Raw genomic sequence first — 19,116 nt, 5'->3', positions numbered from 1 at the left:
GAAATTCACGTCATTGGTTGGAGGAGAGAGAGCAGAAAGAGGAAACCACAGGCTTTGTCATTTGAGAGTAAAAAGGACCAGAAAAAGCAGACGAAAGAAGGACCGTGGACTTCAGAAGGATTCAAATGTTTTTATTCCTCATGTTGATGCTTCAGTTCACAGGTGAGGACACAGAAATAAAGAACCGTCACAGATCTGCACTGACGTTGTGGCAGCATCAATAATTACAGTGTTTTTCCTGGCGACATCATCATGAGTCGATTTACCAGCAACAATTTGAGTCAAGAATCGTGACGACTTAAAAAAATAAATTGCTGCTTAGTTGTAAAGAAATTAATTATTTTTGACATTCTACTATATTTAAGTTTATACAAGAGAATTATGACTTAATGTACTTTTAACCAAGGGGGAAACTGTTGGTAAAGTTCTCAGGCTTCATTCGAGTGAACACAGCAGAGGAAACTTCACTGAACTATGTATTTTATCATTTAAGTCACTCAGATTCTTATTTCCCATCTTCTCAACAGCAGCGTCTGGTCAGAATCCACCTGTGTTCACTGTCAGAGACGGAGATGACATCACTTTACCTTGTGGAAATGTGAGAGACGACCAGGATAAATGTGTTGAAACCACCTGGACGTTCAGTGGTTCAGGAGCAGCAGGAGCTTTGTGGCAGTTTCACAAAGACTCTGAATCTAAATCAGACAGACTGAGTGTCACAGAGAACTGTTCTCTGGTTATAAAGCAGGTCACACATGACGATGTTGGTCGTTACACTTGCAGACAACAGAGTCAAGACTTTAATGTTCATCTTTCTCTTGTTTACAGTGAGTTTTTACAACAAAATGTTCTGAGTTCATAGAAACATTCTGATAATTACAGATACTAATACTAACTAAGTACTAACTAATTGAACCTGCTTTGTTTTTCTCTTATTTATGTGCATTTTCCAAAGTGAACATAAGAACTGAACTGAAGAATGGTTCGATCACCTTGTTCTGCTCTCTGTTGACGTATGGAGAGTGCAGACACAGGGTGGAGTGGCTGTTTGAAGGTAGTGAGCAGGACATGAAGACATCCTGGTACAAATGTTCAGCTACTGTGATGTTTCCATCGTCTCCCCATCATCAGAAAACCAGTTATTTGGACTCGCTGAAGTGTAATGTCACCGATGTTGACACTCAGGAAATGCAGCTGTTTCCCTTCAGACGTCAGGCTGCAGTTCTGAAAACAGGTAAAACATGTTGAATACGTTTAATGTTTTAATGTCACAACCGTTTCTATGTTTTAATATGATATGATTGTTCTGTTCTACTTTCCAACTGTTGTTATGGTTTTTCTCCAGGTGAGGCTGTAACCATGATGACACCGTCTATAAAGACAACTCTAAAATTTGCCACATCGAATTACACGACGTCAACCACACAACAAAGTGACTAAACATTTATCTCTTCCTGTTTCTTGGGACACGTGAGGTCAAAAATTTGTAATTCTAACAGTGTTGCTGCAATAAGATCCGGATAATTATTTGTTTCTGACTCAAGCCAGGAATTAACACGACAAACAAAGGTTTTACTGTTTAGTTTAGGTTTTACTCTGAGATTCAGGCAAAATTCAGTCATATAAATGTGATAAAGTCCCTTTTTGTTCCAATATAAATAGATTTAAAAATGTCTGCAGTTTTTAATTACAGCATATTTTCTGTTTTCAATGTTTTCAGATCTGCTGAGATCCATCATTGTGTCTGTGGGTTTAGCAGCACTGATCATATCTGTTGTTACAGTCAACGTGTGGACGAGAACTAAAGGTGAGAACATTCACTGAGGAAACTTTGAGACATAAAGAGGTTTTAATTAACTGGATTTTTACTGTTGGAAATGAAGTCGACTCTTTTTGACTTTTCAGGAAACAAAGCACTCTTGACGGTACAATCAACCATGACCTATGACCCTTCTGCTGCCTCTGCACAGCCGTGACATGGAGCTGGATCTTAAAGAAATGAACTGTAATACCTAATTTAACATTTAGCTTCTTGCTGCACTTTTTGTTCCTGTCCATGATTCACTGGATGATGTGTTGGTTTTAAATAAAACCAGTTTGTTAAAATAATAAGTTCTCTGACTGTTCAATTATCAGTGCTAATTAACAGAGTGGTTAATGATTATTATTCAGTGTTAAGTTAAACTCTCTGCTTCTGTCCTACAACTGGTCTTTTTAACATGTCTTTAGCTTCTTAATAAGGCTGTAGAAGTGCAGCACTGAACCATATTACCGTACAGGAAACAGGAAACTATGAGACACAAACCCCCACACTGACCATCAGAATGACATAGTTAACTACATCTAACAGGACATTTAACCTGTCACATCAGATCATTACCGGTTGAATATGATTCAGCTCTGACTTTCAGATTTACTGATTCTTCGAAGCTGCAGCTGCTTCAGTTGGTGGAGTTTGAAGCCTGTGTGGTGTTTTGGTTGTAGTCCTTAAACCACATGTGTTGGGAAAGTGGAGCTGTGGAGACTTGATGATGTTAATGTGGTCATTGTTCCAGGGTAAAACCTCCAGATCTCTGCTGCTGTTGTGCCACAGCCGAAACACTTCCCCTTCAGTTCTTAGGAAAAGATGAGATGAGATTAGAGTGTTTCATCATCGCTCTTCTTCTTTTTATGGTCTGAACTACACGTCACTAATCAGACCACAGCTAGTGTTCACACGTTTGTTCGATTCTTCCACTGCTACTTGTAGTAACGGCACTAAAAGCAGAAGAAAAGACAGAGTGATGTCACTAAATGGAAGTGACACCTCACTGTTGGCAGGAAGAAGAGGTGGTATTCATCACTTAAAAAGAAGACACGAGAAGAGCGTGAGAGAGCGTGAGAACAAAAGATTTACAACGATCAGAGACGAGGAGAACAATGATTAAAGTCCTGTGGATCAAAACGTTGATGTTTCTCATGTCGATGCTTCAGTTTACAGGTAAGGATTCAAATAACAGACATTTAATAATGAACATTGTAAAAAAACACATTAAAATTAGTAAAGACTGAATCGTTGTCTGTAGGTGAGTTTAATTCTTATTTCTTTTGTAAGTTACACTCACACTTGTGTGAAGTCTTGTGCTTATGTCTCTACAGAAACAACAGGTCAAAATGTCTTCATTATCAGAGACGGAGATGACGACACTTTACCTTGTGGAAATGTGATAGATCATCAGAATAAATGTGACAGTACTACCTGGTTATTCGGTGGTTCTCGAAACTCAGCAGCAGTATCACTGTTTGAACTTGGAGAGTTTAAGAAAGAAGCTAAATCTAAATCAGACAGACTGAGTGTTACAGAGAACTGTTCTCTGGTTATAAAGAAGGTCACAGATGAAGATGTTGGTCTTTACACCTGCAGACAGTTTATATCAGGACAACAACAAGGTGGAGACTCTGTGGTTGATCTGTCTGTTGTTACCAGTGAGTATTTCCATCATAATGTTTTCACATCAAACTGTTTTGTCAGAACAATAAACTGAAACGTTACAATAATGATGATACAGTGATGAAGTTAATTTAAATTGTCTTTTCTCTCACTATCTCCACCAGTAACTGAAAATAAGAGCAATAATGAAACCAGCTTGTTCTGTACTGTGAGGACATGTGATCAGTGTGGACTCACAGTGAAGTGGCTGAATGAGGATAATAATAATCATTTAACAGACATGAAGACATCACAGAGTTCCTGTTCTGCCACTGTGACATTTCCAACATCTGACTTTAATCAGTATTCTGACTTATTGAAGTGTGAAGTGACTGATGGTGACAGGAGAAAGCAGCAGTTTCCCTTCAGACGTCAGACTTCAGCTGAAAAACCAGGTGAGAGGATGAAGAACTGTTTCAGTCATTTTAAACTGATAACGTTGTATTTTAGGAAGTAATATCACTGTTATCATCTGTTTCAGTATCAGGTCCCCGACCTTCTCCACATCTTATTTAACATTTCTCTTTCCAGGTCAGTTGTGGTTTGTGATTGGAGCTGTGGGTTCAGCTGTGCTCTTACTCAGTGTTGTAGCATTCGTCCTGTGGAAGAAAACTAAAGGTGAGAACATAAAGAAACGTTTAAAGAGCTTTGATGAACCAGGTTTTTACTGCTGAAGCTACACTCGACTCTCTTTTGTCTTTTTAGGGAACAAAACACAGATGATTGAGGACACAGTGAGTTTAAAGCTGAATTATCAGAATAAGTGATTTGATAAATTGAAGCAGTTTGTTCTTCGCTGTGTGTGAGTTACTGTGTGTGTTCTCTGTGTAGGCTAATCCTGAGGATGGTATTTCCTACGCTTCCATTGTCCACACCAAAAAGTACAAGAAGAAAACCTGGGTAAGATTAATGACGGTTAATGAATCCTGCTGATTCAAGGCGGACAGAGCTGCTGTTAGATAAAGTTAATGTCTGTATTTTACTGTTTTAATCCAGGTTCAGAGTCATGATAGAGGAACTGCAGTGACCTACAGCACCGTGAAAACTTTCTCCTCTCCTGCTGCAGCCTCCACTGATCCCAGTGACCTCTACGCAACCATCAGCTAACGAAACAAAAGAGAAGATGTACACGATTGTTTTTGTGTGAATCACACATTTGAGATTTTAGGTTTTATAATGAGCCTGTTAAAGCTTAAAAACACAGAGGAAGTGTTTAGGTCACTGTTCCTCTTCCAATGTGCACGTGGGCCAGAATGGACCTTAGTTTGATGGCGGTGCAGTGAGTGAGCGGACGTCAGGCTCCTCAAGCTGAGGAACAGTCTTTATGTTTCCCATGTGAAACATATCTCTTATGTTTTCTCCTCATATCTCACATTTAGTAAAAGCAGTGACTGCAGGGCTTCTAGATGTTACACATCATGTCCACTAGATGTCAGTCTGTAATCAGCTCTTAGGTGAGGCCTCATCGAATGATCCTTGAGGTGGAGGCGTCATCTCACCATCTCTGTCAGGGGTTTCATTTAGAACAAAATGTTTAGAAAGACAACTTGCTACAAGAGGAAGGTCAAAGGTAGAACAGGGTCAAGAATACAGGCAGTCAGATGGAGGGAGATGTTACTCTGTCATGAACCAGGAAGTCAGCAGCTCTACCTCCAGCTAATTAAAGTCTATTCATCAGTGTTAAATCCCGACTTTAGCAGGGAGGTGTTAAAAACACAAAGTCTTAGCAGAACTAACAGCCCTCATTATTTCTCCTACTTGCTTCTAATGCTACTTCCATAACTTCAACATCGACTCACCACAGAAATGAACCACTGCCGTTAAATATCATCTCATCATATTTGATCAAATACAGTCGTGTTTGTTATCTGCAGCAAGTTTTAAGCTGAAGATCTGAAAAATGTACATTTATTTATATTTAAAGTGGATTCCATTCACAAATGTAAAATGATATTTATATATATTATATTTCCTGGTTCTTCTTTGCAGTTTTGCTTCACTATATTGAACTACATGACCTTCACAAACACACACACACACACCTCATGAAACCGTACCTCAGACCACACGTCAACGTTGCCGCTGCAGCGCTCCACTTCCTGTTCTTTCACCTCTAGTGGTAAACCTCACCCACATATCAGCTGTAACGACTCTGTTCGCTCTGGGCTCTAACATTAGTAATATAGTAATAACATGTAGTAAGTAGGTTTGGAGAGTTGCATTCAGAGGTTTCATCAAACAGGTGACTCAGACTCAGGTAGATTCTTTTTTAATCTTATTGCAGAGAACACATGTGAAACACAGCAGCTCAAAACATCAACACTCGTGTGTTAACCACCTTCTTCCTGGTGTTTCCTCTGTCTTAGTTGTGGTTAAAACCTTCAGCGCTGTGCTAACAACAAACCAATGTTAGGAGGTGTTTCTACGGTTTATCAACCACCCTTAATATACAGTACTCATCACACTAAATCCTGGTTATTTCTAATAATCATTAAATAAACACTATATAAAGGATGGGAATTCTTTAGCAGCACGCTGTCTGCTGCTGCCCTTGATATAATTCACTGTAGATAAATGTCCATAAAATGTAATAAACATAAAGATAAATAAAGTGAAATCTTAACTTTTCCACTTTTTGATATCTACAAGTAATTTACAGAAATTAAAGACCAATATCAACAACAACTCATCCAAGAAAAGAGAACAGAGAAACCACAAAGTGTGGTTATTGTGAGGAAGTGATACCGCAGTGATGACCAGAAGAAAATGTGGCGTCTCTATATAGAAACCAGTTCCCAGACTGTGTCAGTGGAGAGCGTGACCAGAAGAGATGAACTATTAACAAAGACCAGCAGAGACGGAGAAGGATGAAAGACACATGGATTCAGGTGATTTAATTAGTCACCTTGAATTTAGTGGACTTAATCCTTTAAACTGTTTTATCAGGTTGATTTGTCTTGTTGCATCACAGAGTCTTGTTAGTTTAGTGGCTTTGATATAGTCATAGTTGTTGTTCAGGGAGCCCCTAACCCTAACCACGACGTCACAGAAGACAAACACCTCCACAACCTGTGAGAAGCTCACAAACGGAAAGTGTCTCTCTGCTGCTGTTCATTCAAACAAATATGGGAAAATGTCGTCTCTCAAAGACAAAATTGTGAACTCGAAAAAAGTTGAGATGCGTCGTTGTTTCTCTGAGTTTAGCATCACTCGTTACAGCTGTTTTCACTGTCGACTGTACAAGAACTAAAGGTGAGTAATTTAGTTTATTAAGAGACAAATAAACACTTTCTGTGAGTTGTTTCTCTTTCTGATTGTTACCAAGAACAGAGAGAAGTTTGGAGTCATTAATTATTTCAACAATCTCAAAAGGATTTGAAATAGAGTTCTCTTACTTCAGAATGGATCACATCAGAAGGTCCTGGTTCTTTATTTACTTTAACACTGGACATTACTAACACATCAGGTGTATTCCTCCACCCTTTGTACCAGAGAGTCTGACTTCATTTCTCCAGAAAAGGCTTCTGTGTGCAGGCCACTCCTGTAGAGGGCACTGTTTGCTCCACCCTAAACCTGCTGCTGTGTGGTGTGTTGTTACAGGACCAGGACAGTGAAGATGAAAGTACAGAGGACTGTGAAAACATCGGAGACCTTTTAGCTTCAGTCAGATCTGTTCAAATTCTGATGTTTGTTATTTGCACTTCATTCAAAACTGACTCAAACTCTTTTTACATTAAATTAAACACAACCTAATCTCTTTAAACTGGATTCCATAATGTAATTAGCAAATTTCTAATATTTTATAGTTCTATATTTCTAATATACATATAATAAATATCTTTAAGAAGAGAGAGCGGTTTCTGTGGAGCTCATGTGGTGTTATATTGAACTGCATGATGTCACTCTTTGCATCCTCTGTGTATGTGGTTTTTTTTAGTTCCCTCTCAAACACACATATGCACACACACACACACACACACACACACACACACACACACACACACACACACACACACACACACACACACACACACCATGTCACTGTCTCTCAGACCACACTGCCTCTGCACAGAGCTCCACTTCCTGTTCTTTCACCCTCCAGTGGTAAACCGTACCCCTGTTGGGTTAAAGGTCTGGTTACTGTTTGTTCTCTGCTCCAACATTTGTACATAATATGATTCCAAAATGTCCTAAAACACAGAAACAGCCGTTCAGCTGCGTTCAGGAGCATCAAAGAGTGCAGGACATGATCTGGTACTGAAGTCGTCCTGTGACACCATGAAAGGACAAAATCATGTTAAACACTGAAGTGGTTACGTCAAACTGAGGTGACTCACACGTTTATTTGTCTCACTTCTAATAAAGCATTTTAAGAACAACATAAACAGACCTGCTGCTACATGTGTTTAAAAGTAGCACTTGATGCTCTGTCTCCAGGAAGTAACATGTAGGCAGTTCAGCCCTGATCTCATCCGTGTGTTAACCGCCTTTATATCTGGCGTTTATTCAGTCACTGTTTGTGGCCTCCAGGCTTCTGCTAACAATACTCTTCCACGTGTTCTCACTTTAGGCATGATGTTAGGGGCCAACAGCTTTACAGACCACGAACATACAGCACTGTACATCAACCTTCAGTTGTCTTCCGCCTGCTTCAGAATCACCTCTAAATGAAACTCTATAAGGAAAATGTAAATAAAGTTAAATTTAAATGTTAACCTTTCCACTCTTTTGATCTCTACAAGTAATTCATAGAAACCTAAGGTTAATTCAAGCGAGGAGAGCAGAGCGACCACAGACTGAAATCATTTTGTGGAAGTGAAACCTCGCAGGAAGAAAAAAAATTAATCTTTAAGAAGAAACACGTTAACAGACTCCGTCAGTTGAGAGGGAGACACGAAGAGAACAGAGTGATGGAGTTCAGTTGGATTATCATGAGTTTATTGGTGATACCGATGCTTCAGTTAACAGGTAGAGATGCATTTAACTCACTGTACAGAGCTTTATGAATCTCATTAGAGCTTATTTGCTTAGTAACAACTCTCTAACTGAAGTTTAGAAATGTTGGATCATAGTGGACTGAGTCTTATATTGTGAAAACAAACGTCCACATGAACAGAATGAACTGTTCTCTGGTTATAAAGACAGTTGAGCATGTCGGTCTACTGCAGAGACATTATTTTTATTTTATACATTTATTTAATTTTATGTACCTTGAGATTATTGTCTTGCATTTTGCAGCTGACAGTTCAGAGAGAGACAACGTGCAGAGAGAGGTGGAGGACCTGCAGCACAGGCCTCCACCCTATAACTGAACGAGGACGTTGTGGTTAAACCCACAGGGACTAGAAGTTTTAACGTCACTTCATGTACTATATTTGTTTATTTTCTAGTTTCTGGCTTTTAATTATGTTCAGAATCAACAATCTCTCTCACTCCAGTGTGAATGGGTTCAGTCTTAGTCTGTTTCTTAGCCGTGAGAGTTGAAACTCTTGACAACAGCTCATTCTTCTGCAGCCAGAATGTTTTTAATCTTTTCCATATTTGTTAAGCTGCATCACGTTGTCTGTGGGTTTTGTTGCATTTATCATAATATTATCTGCTGTTCCTACTAACAAAACAAACAACTCAGGAACACCAACAACTGGAACAACAACAAACACCACATCAGCAGACAACACAAACGGTCAGAATCCAATAACACCAGGTAGCGACTGACTGTTTCCCTCTCTTTGCTTTATGTGGACATTTTTCAGTCTCAAACTTTCTGGCTCATCATCACAACACAGTTAACTGAATGTTTAACTTTTACTGTTGTCTTTTCAGGTATGCTGTTAATCTACATAAGTGGTGCATTAGTAATTTATGCAGCATTTGTAGTGTTCGTCATCTGGGCGATAAAAAAACGTGAGAACATTCACAGATGAAACTTTAAAGATTTGGATGAATCCAGATTGTACAGGAAGCAGAAGCTAAGTTTAGTCTCTCTTTGTTCTTTTCAGGGAACAAAAGACACACAAATGAAAACCTGGTGAGTTTAATGAAAGTTTTTAATAAAACTGTGATTTTATAAAAGGAGATTTTTTTATCTTTACACCTGAAATAGACTGAAAAACAGCACTGACTCACTGAACTGTGACTGTGCAGGAAATGAACCTAGATCCAGCAGAGACTCAATCTGTTCAAGAAAACAGTGAAGACGAGGTGAGATGAACGCTGCACACTGTACTAAATAACACTCAGTTAAGACAGAAGAACCAGGAACTGTAAGGCTCATACAGTAAAATTCAATTAAATAGTAATGAAAATGAGCATCAGTATCTCTTGTCTATTGTCTTTTGTCTCTGTGCAGGCTGATCCTGAAGGTGGAGTCGTTTACAGTTCCATCAGATACACAAAGAGGACCAAAAGTAAATCCATGGTGAGCCACGCTGTCTTGGTTAATAGAGAAGATGATATATGTATATATGTTATATATGATATAATCACTGTTATGTGAATCTAAAGGCCAAGTAGATGTTTGATATTCACAGGCTATTTTCTGTAACTAAAATGTCAACTGCACAGACAAGATGTTTGTTTTTATCAGCTGATAAAAGTTGAAGCAAAGTAAACAACTCAAATCACACTGTGTCAATGTTTTCCTTCTAGGATGAGAATAAAGATGAAGATGATGAAGGATGTGACACAGTGACCTACAGCACCGTGAAACTAGCCTCCTGTTCTGTTGAACCCTCTGCTGATCACGATGACCTCTACGCTACCATCAAAAAACCAGATAGGATGTAGTAAGATAAAGTGCGACGGACTAACTTCCTCATCTAAAGCTCAGTCCAACAGCTGAGGATCATAGATTTGGTTCAAACATAGATAATAGTTCAAACTTCTTTTATTACTGTACAGTAATTTTAAAGAGGCCTAATATGCATTATAATATTTTCTACTCAAACTACTCTGGCTACAGTCCCGAGTGAAGCAGTGGAAAAGCGTCACTGCCAGTCTGAGTGGGTGGGTCACCGTGGGTGGAGGCGGAGGTCCGTTTATACGACTTATGCATCTATTAACATGGAGATTCATTATTGCAACTGTTAAACTACAATGACAATTACAGAAAAACATGATATGACCTCTTTAAATATTTTATAACTTGACTTTTATTTTATTTAATGTACCATATCAATGTTTTTTATGTTTGCCTTTTTGTTTCGCTTGATATTAAACAGTATTTGTGGCTTGATTTGTGTACGTTTCAATGATCTTTCTCAAGTTTTCTATTTTGTTTTCGTACGGTTTAACATGCTTTTAATGCAACTTATCTGTTGTATGGTGTGTTTACAGAACTCATTTATCATGATCCTATTCAAAAACAGACAGTTTAAAGTTGAATTTGTGGAGTCTGACAGAAGCAGAAGGGTCTCAGTGACAAACACAACAACACTGGAGATGAATTTAATCAGAGATCCAGATTACTGCAGTTTGTTCCTTCAGTTATATGTTATATGTGTTCTTACCTGTGTGATGGAAATAAAGACATTTAATTTAATCAATCTGAATTCTCTCTTCATCTTTGTTAATCTCTAATTCTCACACTCTGAAGTGTCAAAGTCTGCAGAGAGGTATATTTTTAAAGATGCGTGCAGCCATTGCTTCCTGTGACCAGTGAGGTGTCACTTCCTCAAGATGATGTTAGATATTAGTTTGGCTTTAATAAGCTTCAAGTCTTAATGACGTCTGCATTTCACCACACGTTTAACCTCCTCCTCCATCCTACTTCTGATCGGCCTCACTCCAACGCAGAGAGAATAAGAGTCAGTGAAATACATCAAACATAAAAGTTAAAAGGTTCAACATATTATTCACTTCATCTTTTCAATACATTTAAAGAGATGAAAAGATTCACCCCTAAAAAGCAGCTAGTACGGAAGGAGGGTCTGATGTCAATAAAAGGAAGTGATGCCTCAGTGGTCACATCAAGTAAACGCTGCACTGATCTTTAAGAAGAAACCACTTCACACTTATTTTAGTCGAGAGCGTGAGAACAAGAAGAGACAGAGACGCAGGATGGTTGAATTCAGATGGATTCAAATGTCTTTATTTCTGATTCTGATGCTTCCGTTTACAGGTAAGAACACATAGAACTCACACTAAATAAAAAAAACATTACTGCAGAAATATAACTAAGTGTTTAATTGAGAAAGTTCTTTTTCACAGTTTGGTTTAACTGGGTAGTCGACAAAACGTTGATGTATCCAAGTTAACTGAACACTAATAATATAATAATCTGATATTTTACACGGTTCTCTCTTTTTTCTTATCAACAGTAACAACTGGACAATATTTATACTTCACTGTCAGTGACGGAGATGACGTCACTTTACCTTGTGGAAATGTGATAAATGATCAGAATAAATGTGACAGTACTACCTGGTTGTTCAGTGGTTTAAGAAACTCAGCAGCAGTATCACTGTTTGAACTTGGACAGATTCACAGAGATGTAGTCAAATCTAAATCAGACAGACTGAGTGTTACAGAGAACTGTTCTCTGGTTATAAAGAAGGTCACAGATGAAGATGTTGGTCGTTACACCTGCAGACAGTTTATATCAGGACAACAACAAGGTGGAGACTCTGTGGTTGAACTGTCTGTTGTTACCAGTAAGTATTTACTGTTCAGTGTTTTCTGTTCAACTTTTAAAGCTTTCTACTTTTATAACAATAACTATTTGTCTAATCTTAGCATTTCTGTTCTCTGGATGACTGATGCTTTTGGCTTTGATTTAATTTAACTCTTAAGACTGTCCCAATCTTTTCTTTTATATTAATGATTACAGTTATCTGTGCTGACTGTGATATCGTACCTCAGACCACACTACAAACCCGCTGCTGTTCAAGTCTCCACTTCCTGTTTCCTCATCTCTGTAAACTTTCTCTGGATTCTAACATTAGTTTAAAACATAGAAATGTTTCCAAAATAAAAGTCATACCAGAAAAACAAGTGGTTAAATGTAGCAGCACGTTGATAATAATGAAGAGAAGCAACCGTTTAACATCAGTGTTGTAATTCAAAGGTTTTAATGTTGGTTCTATGCAGCAGTTTCTCTATTTCTGGATTAATGTCTCTGTAAACCACCTCAATCCTCCTCTACATGTTGGCTGTAGATAAATGACTGTAGTCGTACTACAATAAGTTAGTTTTTCCTCTCAAGTTGTCCCCAGTGGTCAGCTCCTGAATTACACTCTACTCTACAGAACGGACGGAGGACAGTGCCTCTGAACAAATGAACACAAATGTTAAAATAGACGACGTCATCACCTGTCACATGCCTACATGTAAAAATACATGTTCTACTTCAGGGAAATTAAAGACAGCTCATCATCATGTTGACCACTTGTGTTCATTTGGTCGTTGTTTGTGACTAAACCCCCGTGAGTGCTGCAGCTGTTCACGTGTTCAGTTCTTCAGAGATGAGACCAACATGATGAAAAAGGTTCTGGTGTGGAACATTTGGAATCTGCAATGGTCCTTAGGATCGGATCCGTGGTCTTGACTCAATCTCTCTCTGTCTTCAACAGAAGACTGTACCAAGCAGCAGTTTCCCTGCGGACTTCAAACATCAAACACAACAGGTGAGGATATGATGAACTGTGTGATTTTCAATCTTATGTGAAGTGTGACATCATCAATAATTTGGTGGCTCTGATGTTTTGATTGGTTCACTGTGGGACTTCACCGTAAACGTGTTTCAGGTAAAGCAACAAAGTTTACAACAACAACAACAACAACAACAACAACAACAACAACAACAACAACAACAACAACAACAACAACAACAACAGCAACAGCATCTTCAGCACAGACAAATAAAACTGACTCCCCAAGAGGAGCACCAGGTAGAAACTGAACGTCTGTTTCTCTTCTTTATATGTTCTATGTCAGACTCTGGACTCTTGGCAGACTCTGACATAGACAACTGGGTCATCGGCTCTGACCCAGCTCAACTTCATCACAGCACTATTCAGAATATTCAGCTTTGTTCAGCTTCTCCCAGTTGCGTTGTCGTGATCCTTTCCTCTCTGCCTTTCACAGCGGGGTGTTAGTTGGGTCTGAACTCTGTGACTGTATCATTATTGTTAAAAGGTTCTTAAATGATATCATTACTGACTGCTTTGACTCCATGTGGTAAATACTGTGTTGTCCAAGGATCTGACGAAATAAAGGATCCTGTTTTTACTCCCAACATCCAACTGTTCACTATATTTAAATTCTCTTTCCAGGTTCTTGGTGGGTCATTCTTGTAGCTGTGGCTGCAGTAGCACTATTAATAAGTGTTGTTGGACTCATGAGAAGGAAAAAAACTAAGAAAGGTGAGAACAAAGTAAAAGTAATAACTTTTAATAAAGATACTATTTAAAATAACATTAAACTCAATTATCTTCTTTTTTCAGAGAGTGAATCATACCTGTATGAAAACATGGTGAGTGTTAGAACTGAAAGTCAAATGTTCTTGAAACTGTGATATGAATCTGTACTGCACATTTCTATCATTATTATTATTATTATTATTATTATTATTATTACCTGTGTAGCTCTAAACCTGTAAGAAACCACAATAACAAGCAACACTGACATCAGTGAATAGAAAGTAGAGAGTGTTGAAGAAGCACAAATATCATCATACTGTAAAAGTGTGATCAGCTAAATCCTATATAGTAAAGACGTGGAATTATTATATTTGATCACAATGCACAGATGACACTAACCTGTGTTTGTTTAGGAGCTGAGATCTTACCCAAAGGTGACTGAGAATCAGAACATGGTGAGATTACAGAGTTCCTCTAATGCTCATGTTTGTTCTTTAACTCTGAAATGTGCCTGTGTCAAATCATCGAGACTCTAGAACTGACAGAAGAGAAGAAGCAGGAACTTTCATCCAATTAGAGTTTAATACATTTAATGAGGGTTGAGAATGAGTTGCCTGTTACTAAACTGTCATCATGTTGTTTTTTTCTGTGCAGACTGAACCTCATGAAGACGTTTCCTTCGCCTCCATCAGCTACAAAGACAAAAGCAAACAGAAATCTTGGGTAAACTAACTGTAAAGTAAATGATGTTAATTTGTAGAGAGATGTTTTCAGAAAGTACATAATATTTATAAATAATTGTGATTCAGTCACTCTAAGTAAGTAAAGATCCCCCACGTTTCCTAGACACTAGTGCCGCCTTCAGCTCATTGGATAGAACCTAAGCATCAGATGAAAGATGAACATTTCACGTGTTATATTTAACAATAAATAAAAAGATCTTTTGTTGTACTATATCTTTTCCAGGATTATGCAAATGATTACGGTAATGTTGGTGCAGTGATCTACAACAATATTGAAGATCCCACTTCTCCTGATGACGCCTCCTGTGAGCCCATCTACGCCAACATTAATTAACCCTGGGATCGTATCTCACAACAGCAGTGTAGTATGTACTGTATAGTACCATGCAGTACTGTAGTATGTTACTGATAAAGCTGATTTTGAAACTAAATGTTTATTACTAGGCTGTAGTACCTGTAGTAAGGCAACGAACTAACCAAACAAACAAGGTCTTTCCTACTAAACTCAAATGATATCAAGACAGTGTTGATGGTACCTTCTGTCTGTTCACATGACATAACACAAACTGATAGAGCAGTTTATGACACCAATTACTCTTACTTTCTAATACTTTACTGCTTAAATGTGCTTTTGCAAATCAAACTAGTAGCATAAAAAATAGAAAGTAATTCACCAAGAGCAACAAATACTGACACTGTATAAACCTTTTGTACCAGATCGAAACTCAACCATCTCTTCTGATTATGTTCCTCTGGAACTAGACAGCAACAATGAACATAGTTATGGAATTTCTTGTCAAAGATTATCTGTTGAATGATACAGGGACAAAAAACACGTGGCAAAGCACTAGAACACAAAGTAACTACTAAATACAGCAACAAGAACCCGAAGAGAACAAGTAAGAAAGTGTTTTAAAGTTGAAAAGGCAAGAGAAAAAGCTGAGGACTAGTATGAACACTGACTCTGTCAAGAGGTTGATGACTGAGGGAGGCTTATATAGGAGTAGAGGGGCACAGGTGAAATTTATGAAGGATAATTAAATAAAGCTGGAGACAAGAGACAGGGGGGAGACAGGAAGGACGACAAAGTAAAAGCACAACACAGGAAATAGAACCAGTATCATGAAGTTGGAAGTTCAAGACTAAAGTCCAGCATGTCATTGATCAACAATCAAAGGAGGTGGCTGAGCTTTACCTAGCATCTGATATCATGGTCTCACGAGCACCCTCTCTTAATCAGAGCAGTGCACGTCTGTGACAAGCTGAACATGGCCACAGACTTGTCATGACGATCAGTGGGACTGGTGTCTGCACCCAAATGTCGCTCAGTGGATTGAGGGGACAAACGTTCGGTGCCTCGGTGGCAGGGGCTGGAATTGTAGTTTGGAATTGAGATTGCTCCGGAGTTTCTTTTTTGCCATGTCCGTAGAAAGTGGTATTGAACCGTGATACACTCCCTAAAGTAGAGAGAGTGATCAGGAGCTTTCTCATGATAGAAACTGCTGACAAACAGTGTCTGGAGAGATTAGGTTTGTTCCATGAGGTGGTCTCTGCTTTCCAGGGTACCAGGGCATATCATATGATGTGGAGTGGGCCATGTTTCAGCATTGGTGCAGAGTGGTGAAGAGTTCTTCAACTGTATGAATTGGAAAAACTGTAGAAAAACGTTCCCATTTGCGTGTTCATGTAAGGATTCAAGCTGCTGTGTTCTGAATGAACTGCAGCTTTTGAGATAGTCTCAATGATTTAAGAACAGCAGACCAACAGATGGATGGATTTCCTGTTCAGACACTGTTTAAATCATGTTTTCTGATTAAAACTGCTCCAGAGTTTGGTTCATGACAACAGGCTCAACATGACTTAATAAACCAACAGATGCAGGATCACAAGATATTAGCAACAATTATATCTGATTAACATTTATTTTAACAACCTTTATGCATTTAACGTCTTCTTAACGTAACTTCTTTTCTGTTTACTAATAAGATGTATTTTCTGTAAATCACAAAAAATAAGAGTCAATAAAACAAACTAAACATGAAATGTTTTTCATGCTTTTCCATTAAGCCTAAAAACGTATGTCCTGCATTAATACATCAAGTAACAGAAGAGAAAAACATCACTTTAAAGTCACAGGAAGTGATGCTGTTTGTCTTTAAGAAGACACCTCTTCACGTTTTTTCTTAGTTGTGAAAGTGACAACAGGACAGTGAAGCAGGATGGTCGAATTCAGGTGGATTAGAATGTCTTTGTTTCTAATTCTAATGCTTCAGTTTACAGGTAAGAATACAAATGGCACTAATTACACATCTTCTATCTGTACGGATTTAACGTGCATTATTACTCATTTCTTTCTGTCTCTCAACAGCAGGAACTGTACAATACTCTTCAGTCTTAGTTGGTAGACATGGAGATGACGTCATGTTACATTGTCCGAATGTGACAAACGATCAGGATAAATGTAACAGGACCACCTGGACGTTCAGTAAATCAAATGACACAGTGATGTTGTTCGGTGTTGGAGCCAAATCTAAATCAGACCGACTGAGTGTTACAGAGAACTGTTCTCTGGTCATAAAGAAGGTCACGATGGAGGATGTTGGTCGTTACACCTGCAGACAACAAGAAGACTCTCAGGTTGATCTGTCTGTTGTTACCAGTGAGTATTCACATAATACTGTTTTCACACTAATACATTTGTAATTCTGCTGTTGAATATCATCTTATCATATTTAATATAGATCAGATCACACTACAAACCTGTCTTTTATCAATTCTCCATCTCATCTCAAAAATTAAACTTCCATTGGGAACTTTCACGTGTTAAAAGCTTTTAAATTAAAATTAAATTAATAAGATGTTTTGATGGGGGACAAACATGACGTTTTATTGTAGCTTTATTAGAGCTGAGTAACAAATCGAGGTGTATCGACATGTTTTTCAGTGTGATGTAGGATTAAACAGTGCGGTTCATATATAAATAGCTCAGTAGATTTGGTACACAAACCATTTCCTCTATAAAGCCGTGCAGATGTTCTGCTTTGCAATCTCGCCCCTCTTTCGCTCTCTGTGACTTCCTGTCCTCTGTTTGCAAACTAACCTTACCTGCAACGTGGGGGGAGAAGCTGTGGTAATCTGCACTGCAGAAGCAAACCTGGCCTCAAAGTGACTGAGCGTCTGTTCTCCAGCACTGTGAATTGCATTGTGGACAGGCTGCACCTTTGAGGTCCAAGGACACTTCCACAAGTAGCTAGGAGAGCCTGGGAATCGAACCACCAACCCTAATGTAGTAGTGGTATGGAAAAGAGAAAAATTAAGCCCCTGGTGACAAACAGCTTATAACATGAACAGACCAGCTACTTAGTGTGTTCAAAGGTTGGACTGCTGCTGTGAAACCTGCTGCTTTCATATGAAATGGAAAAGAAACAGGAAACAAAACAGGAAATTAAAGACCACTCAGGGAGACAGTCATCGGTGCGTCACTTGTTTTACTGTATCTTTGACTTTGTGCAGCTGCATCTCAGCAAAACACGTCCCCCTCAGTTCTTAGAAAAAGAAAAAAATCCCATTTAATATGATTAAAACATCATTTGTAGTAATAGTTGGTGTGTTGAAGGGAATTGACATTTTCTGCAGCTGTCTGACGTTTCCACCACCTCCAAACACATCAACACACATGTTAACCGTTTGTTTCTACAAGTCGCTTTGTATTATTATGTCCAGTAATAGTAAAGAAATATTATATAAAGAAATATTGGAATGGAAAGTCGAACAACAATATCTTTATTCTCGAGATGACAACAGTTTTGGTTAAACTTAGTTTTATTTCAAGAACCAGGGAAACTCTACTGTCGAGAGGATGTGAGTCAATGAGGTTTGTCTGGTGCTGTGCTGAGAAGAAGAGCCTGTTGTCGAGGGACAGGTAGCAAGTCAGACTATCACTGTCCTACTAACAAGATCTACCTAAACACAGAGAGTGGTCAGAACGGGGGTGTGAAAGATCGCATGTGCAGAATGTCCACAGGTTTCATTCACTTTAAGCTCAGTTTGTTGAATTCACAAACTGCTGAGACTTTACCTGTTGTAGTGCCACCAAATTGCCCAGTGTTACCTTTAGCTAAATGTTTAATAAATCAAACAAGCAACTAACAAGATTCAATTCAATTCAGTTTTATTTGATTTACAGAGTATAATTATACAAAAAAAAATTATAAAGAAAACCCAACAATCCCATTTGAGCCAGCTTTAGAGAGGAAAAACTCCCTTTAGAGGAAGAAACCTCCAGCAGAACCAGGCTCATAGTGGGCGGTCATCTGCCTCGACCGGTTGGGGATGAGTGGAAAGAGAAGAGAGAAAAGAACAGCAGGCAATAAAAACAACAACAAGCAGCAAGAACATTGGGCAGATGAACTGGATTCTGGAGATGTACAGCTCCAGGCCGAGGATACCTGCAGAAAAGTACAGAGAGAGGGAGACAGAGAGGAGGAAACACAACTACAGGAGAGAGAAGACACAAAGTTAATGACATGAAATGGTGGCATTTGCA

At 38.5% G+C, this 19,116-nt stretch overlaps 2 protein-coding genes across 2 annotated transcripts in view; one reads left to right on the top strand and one right to left on the bottom strand.

Moving 5' to 3' along the window:
* The window catches only part of LOC113149050, a 107,023-nt gene that overhangs the window by 62,626 nt on the left and 25,281 nt on the right, over positions 1-19,116 (bottom strand). The gene's annotated exons all lie outside the window — the stretch shown is intronic.
* The window catches only part of LOC113149054, a 54,999-nt gene continuing 47,387 nt past the window's right edge, over positions 11,505-19,116 (top strand). The window contains exons 1-2 of the mRNA XM_026340884.1: positions 11,505-11,588; positions 11,788-12,120. Coding sequence (XP_026196669.1) covers positions 11,528-11,588; positions 11,788-12,120 — 394 coding nt within the window. The 5' untranslated portion in view covers positions 11,505-11,527. The remainder of the gene's footprint in view (positions 11,589-11,787; positions 12,121-19,116) is intronic.

Source organism: Anabas testudineus, chromosome 24, assembly GCF_900324465.2.
Source record: "Anabas testudineus chromosome 24, fAnaTes1.2, whole genome shotgun sequence".
Lineage (NCBI taxonomy): Eukaryota > Metazoa > Chordata > Actinopteri > Anabantiformes > Anabantidae > Anabas > Anabas testudineus.
Note: the sequence above shows the minus strand (reverse complement) of the source record. Positions and strands in the feature narration are given on the sequence as shown.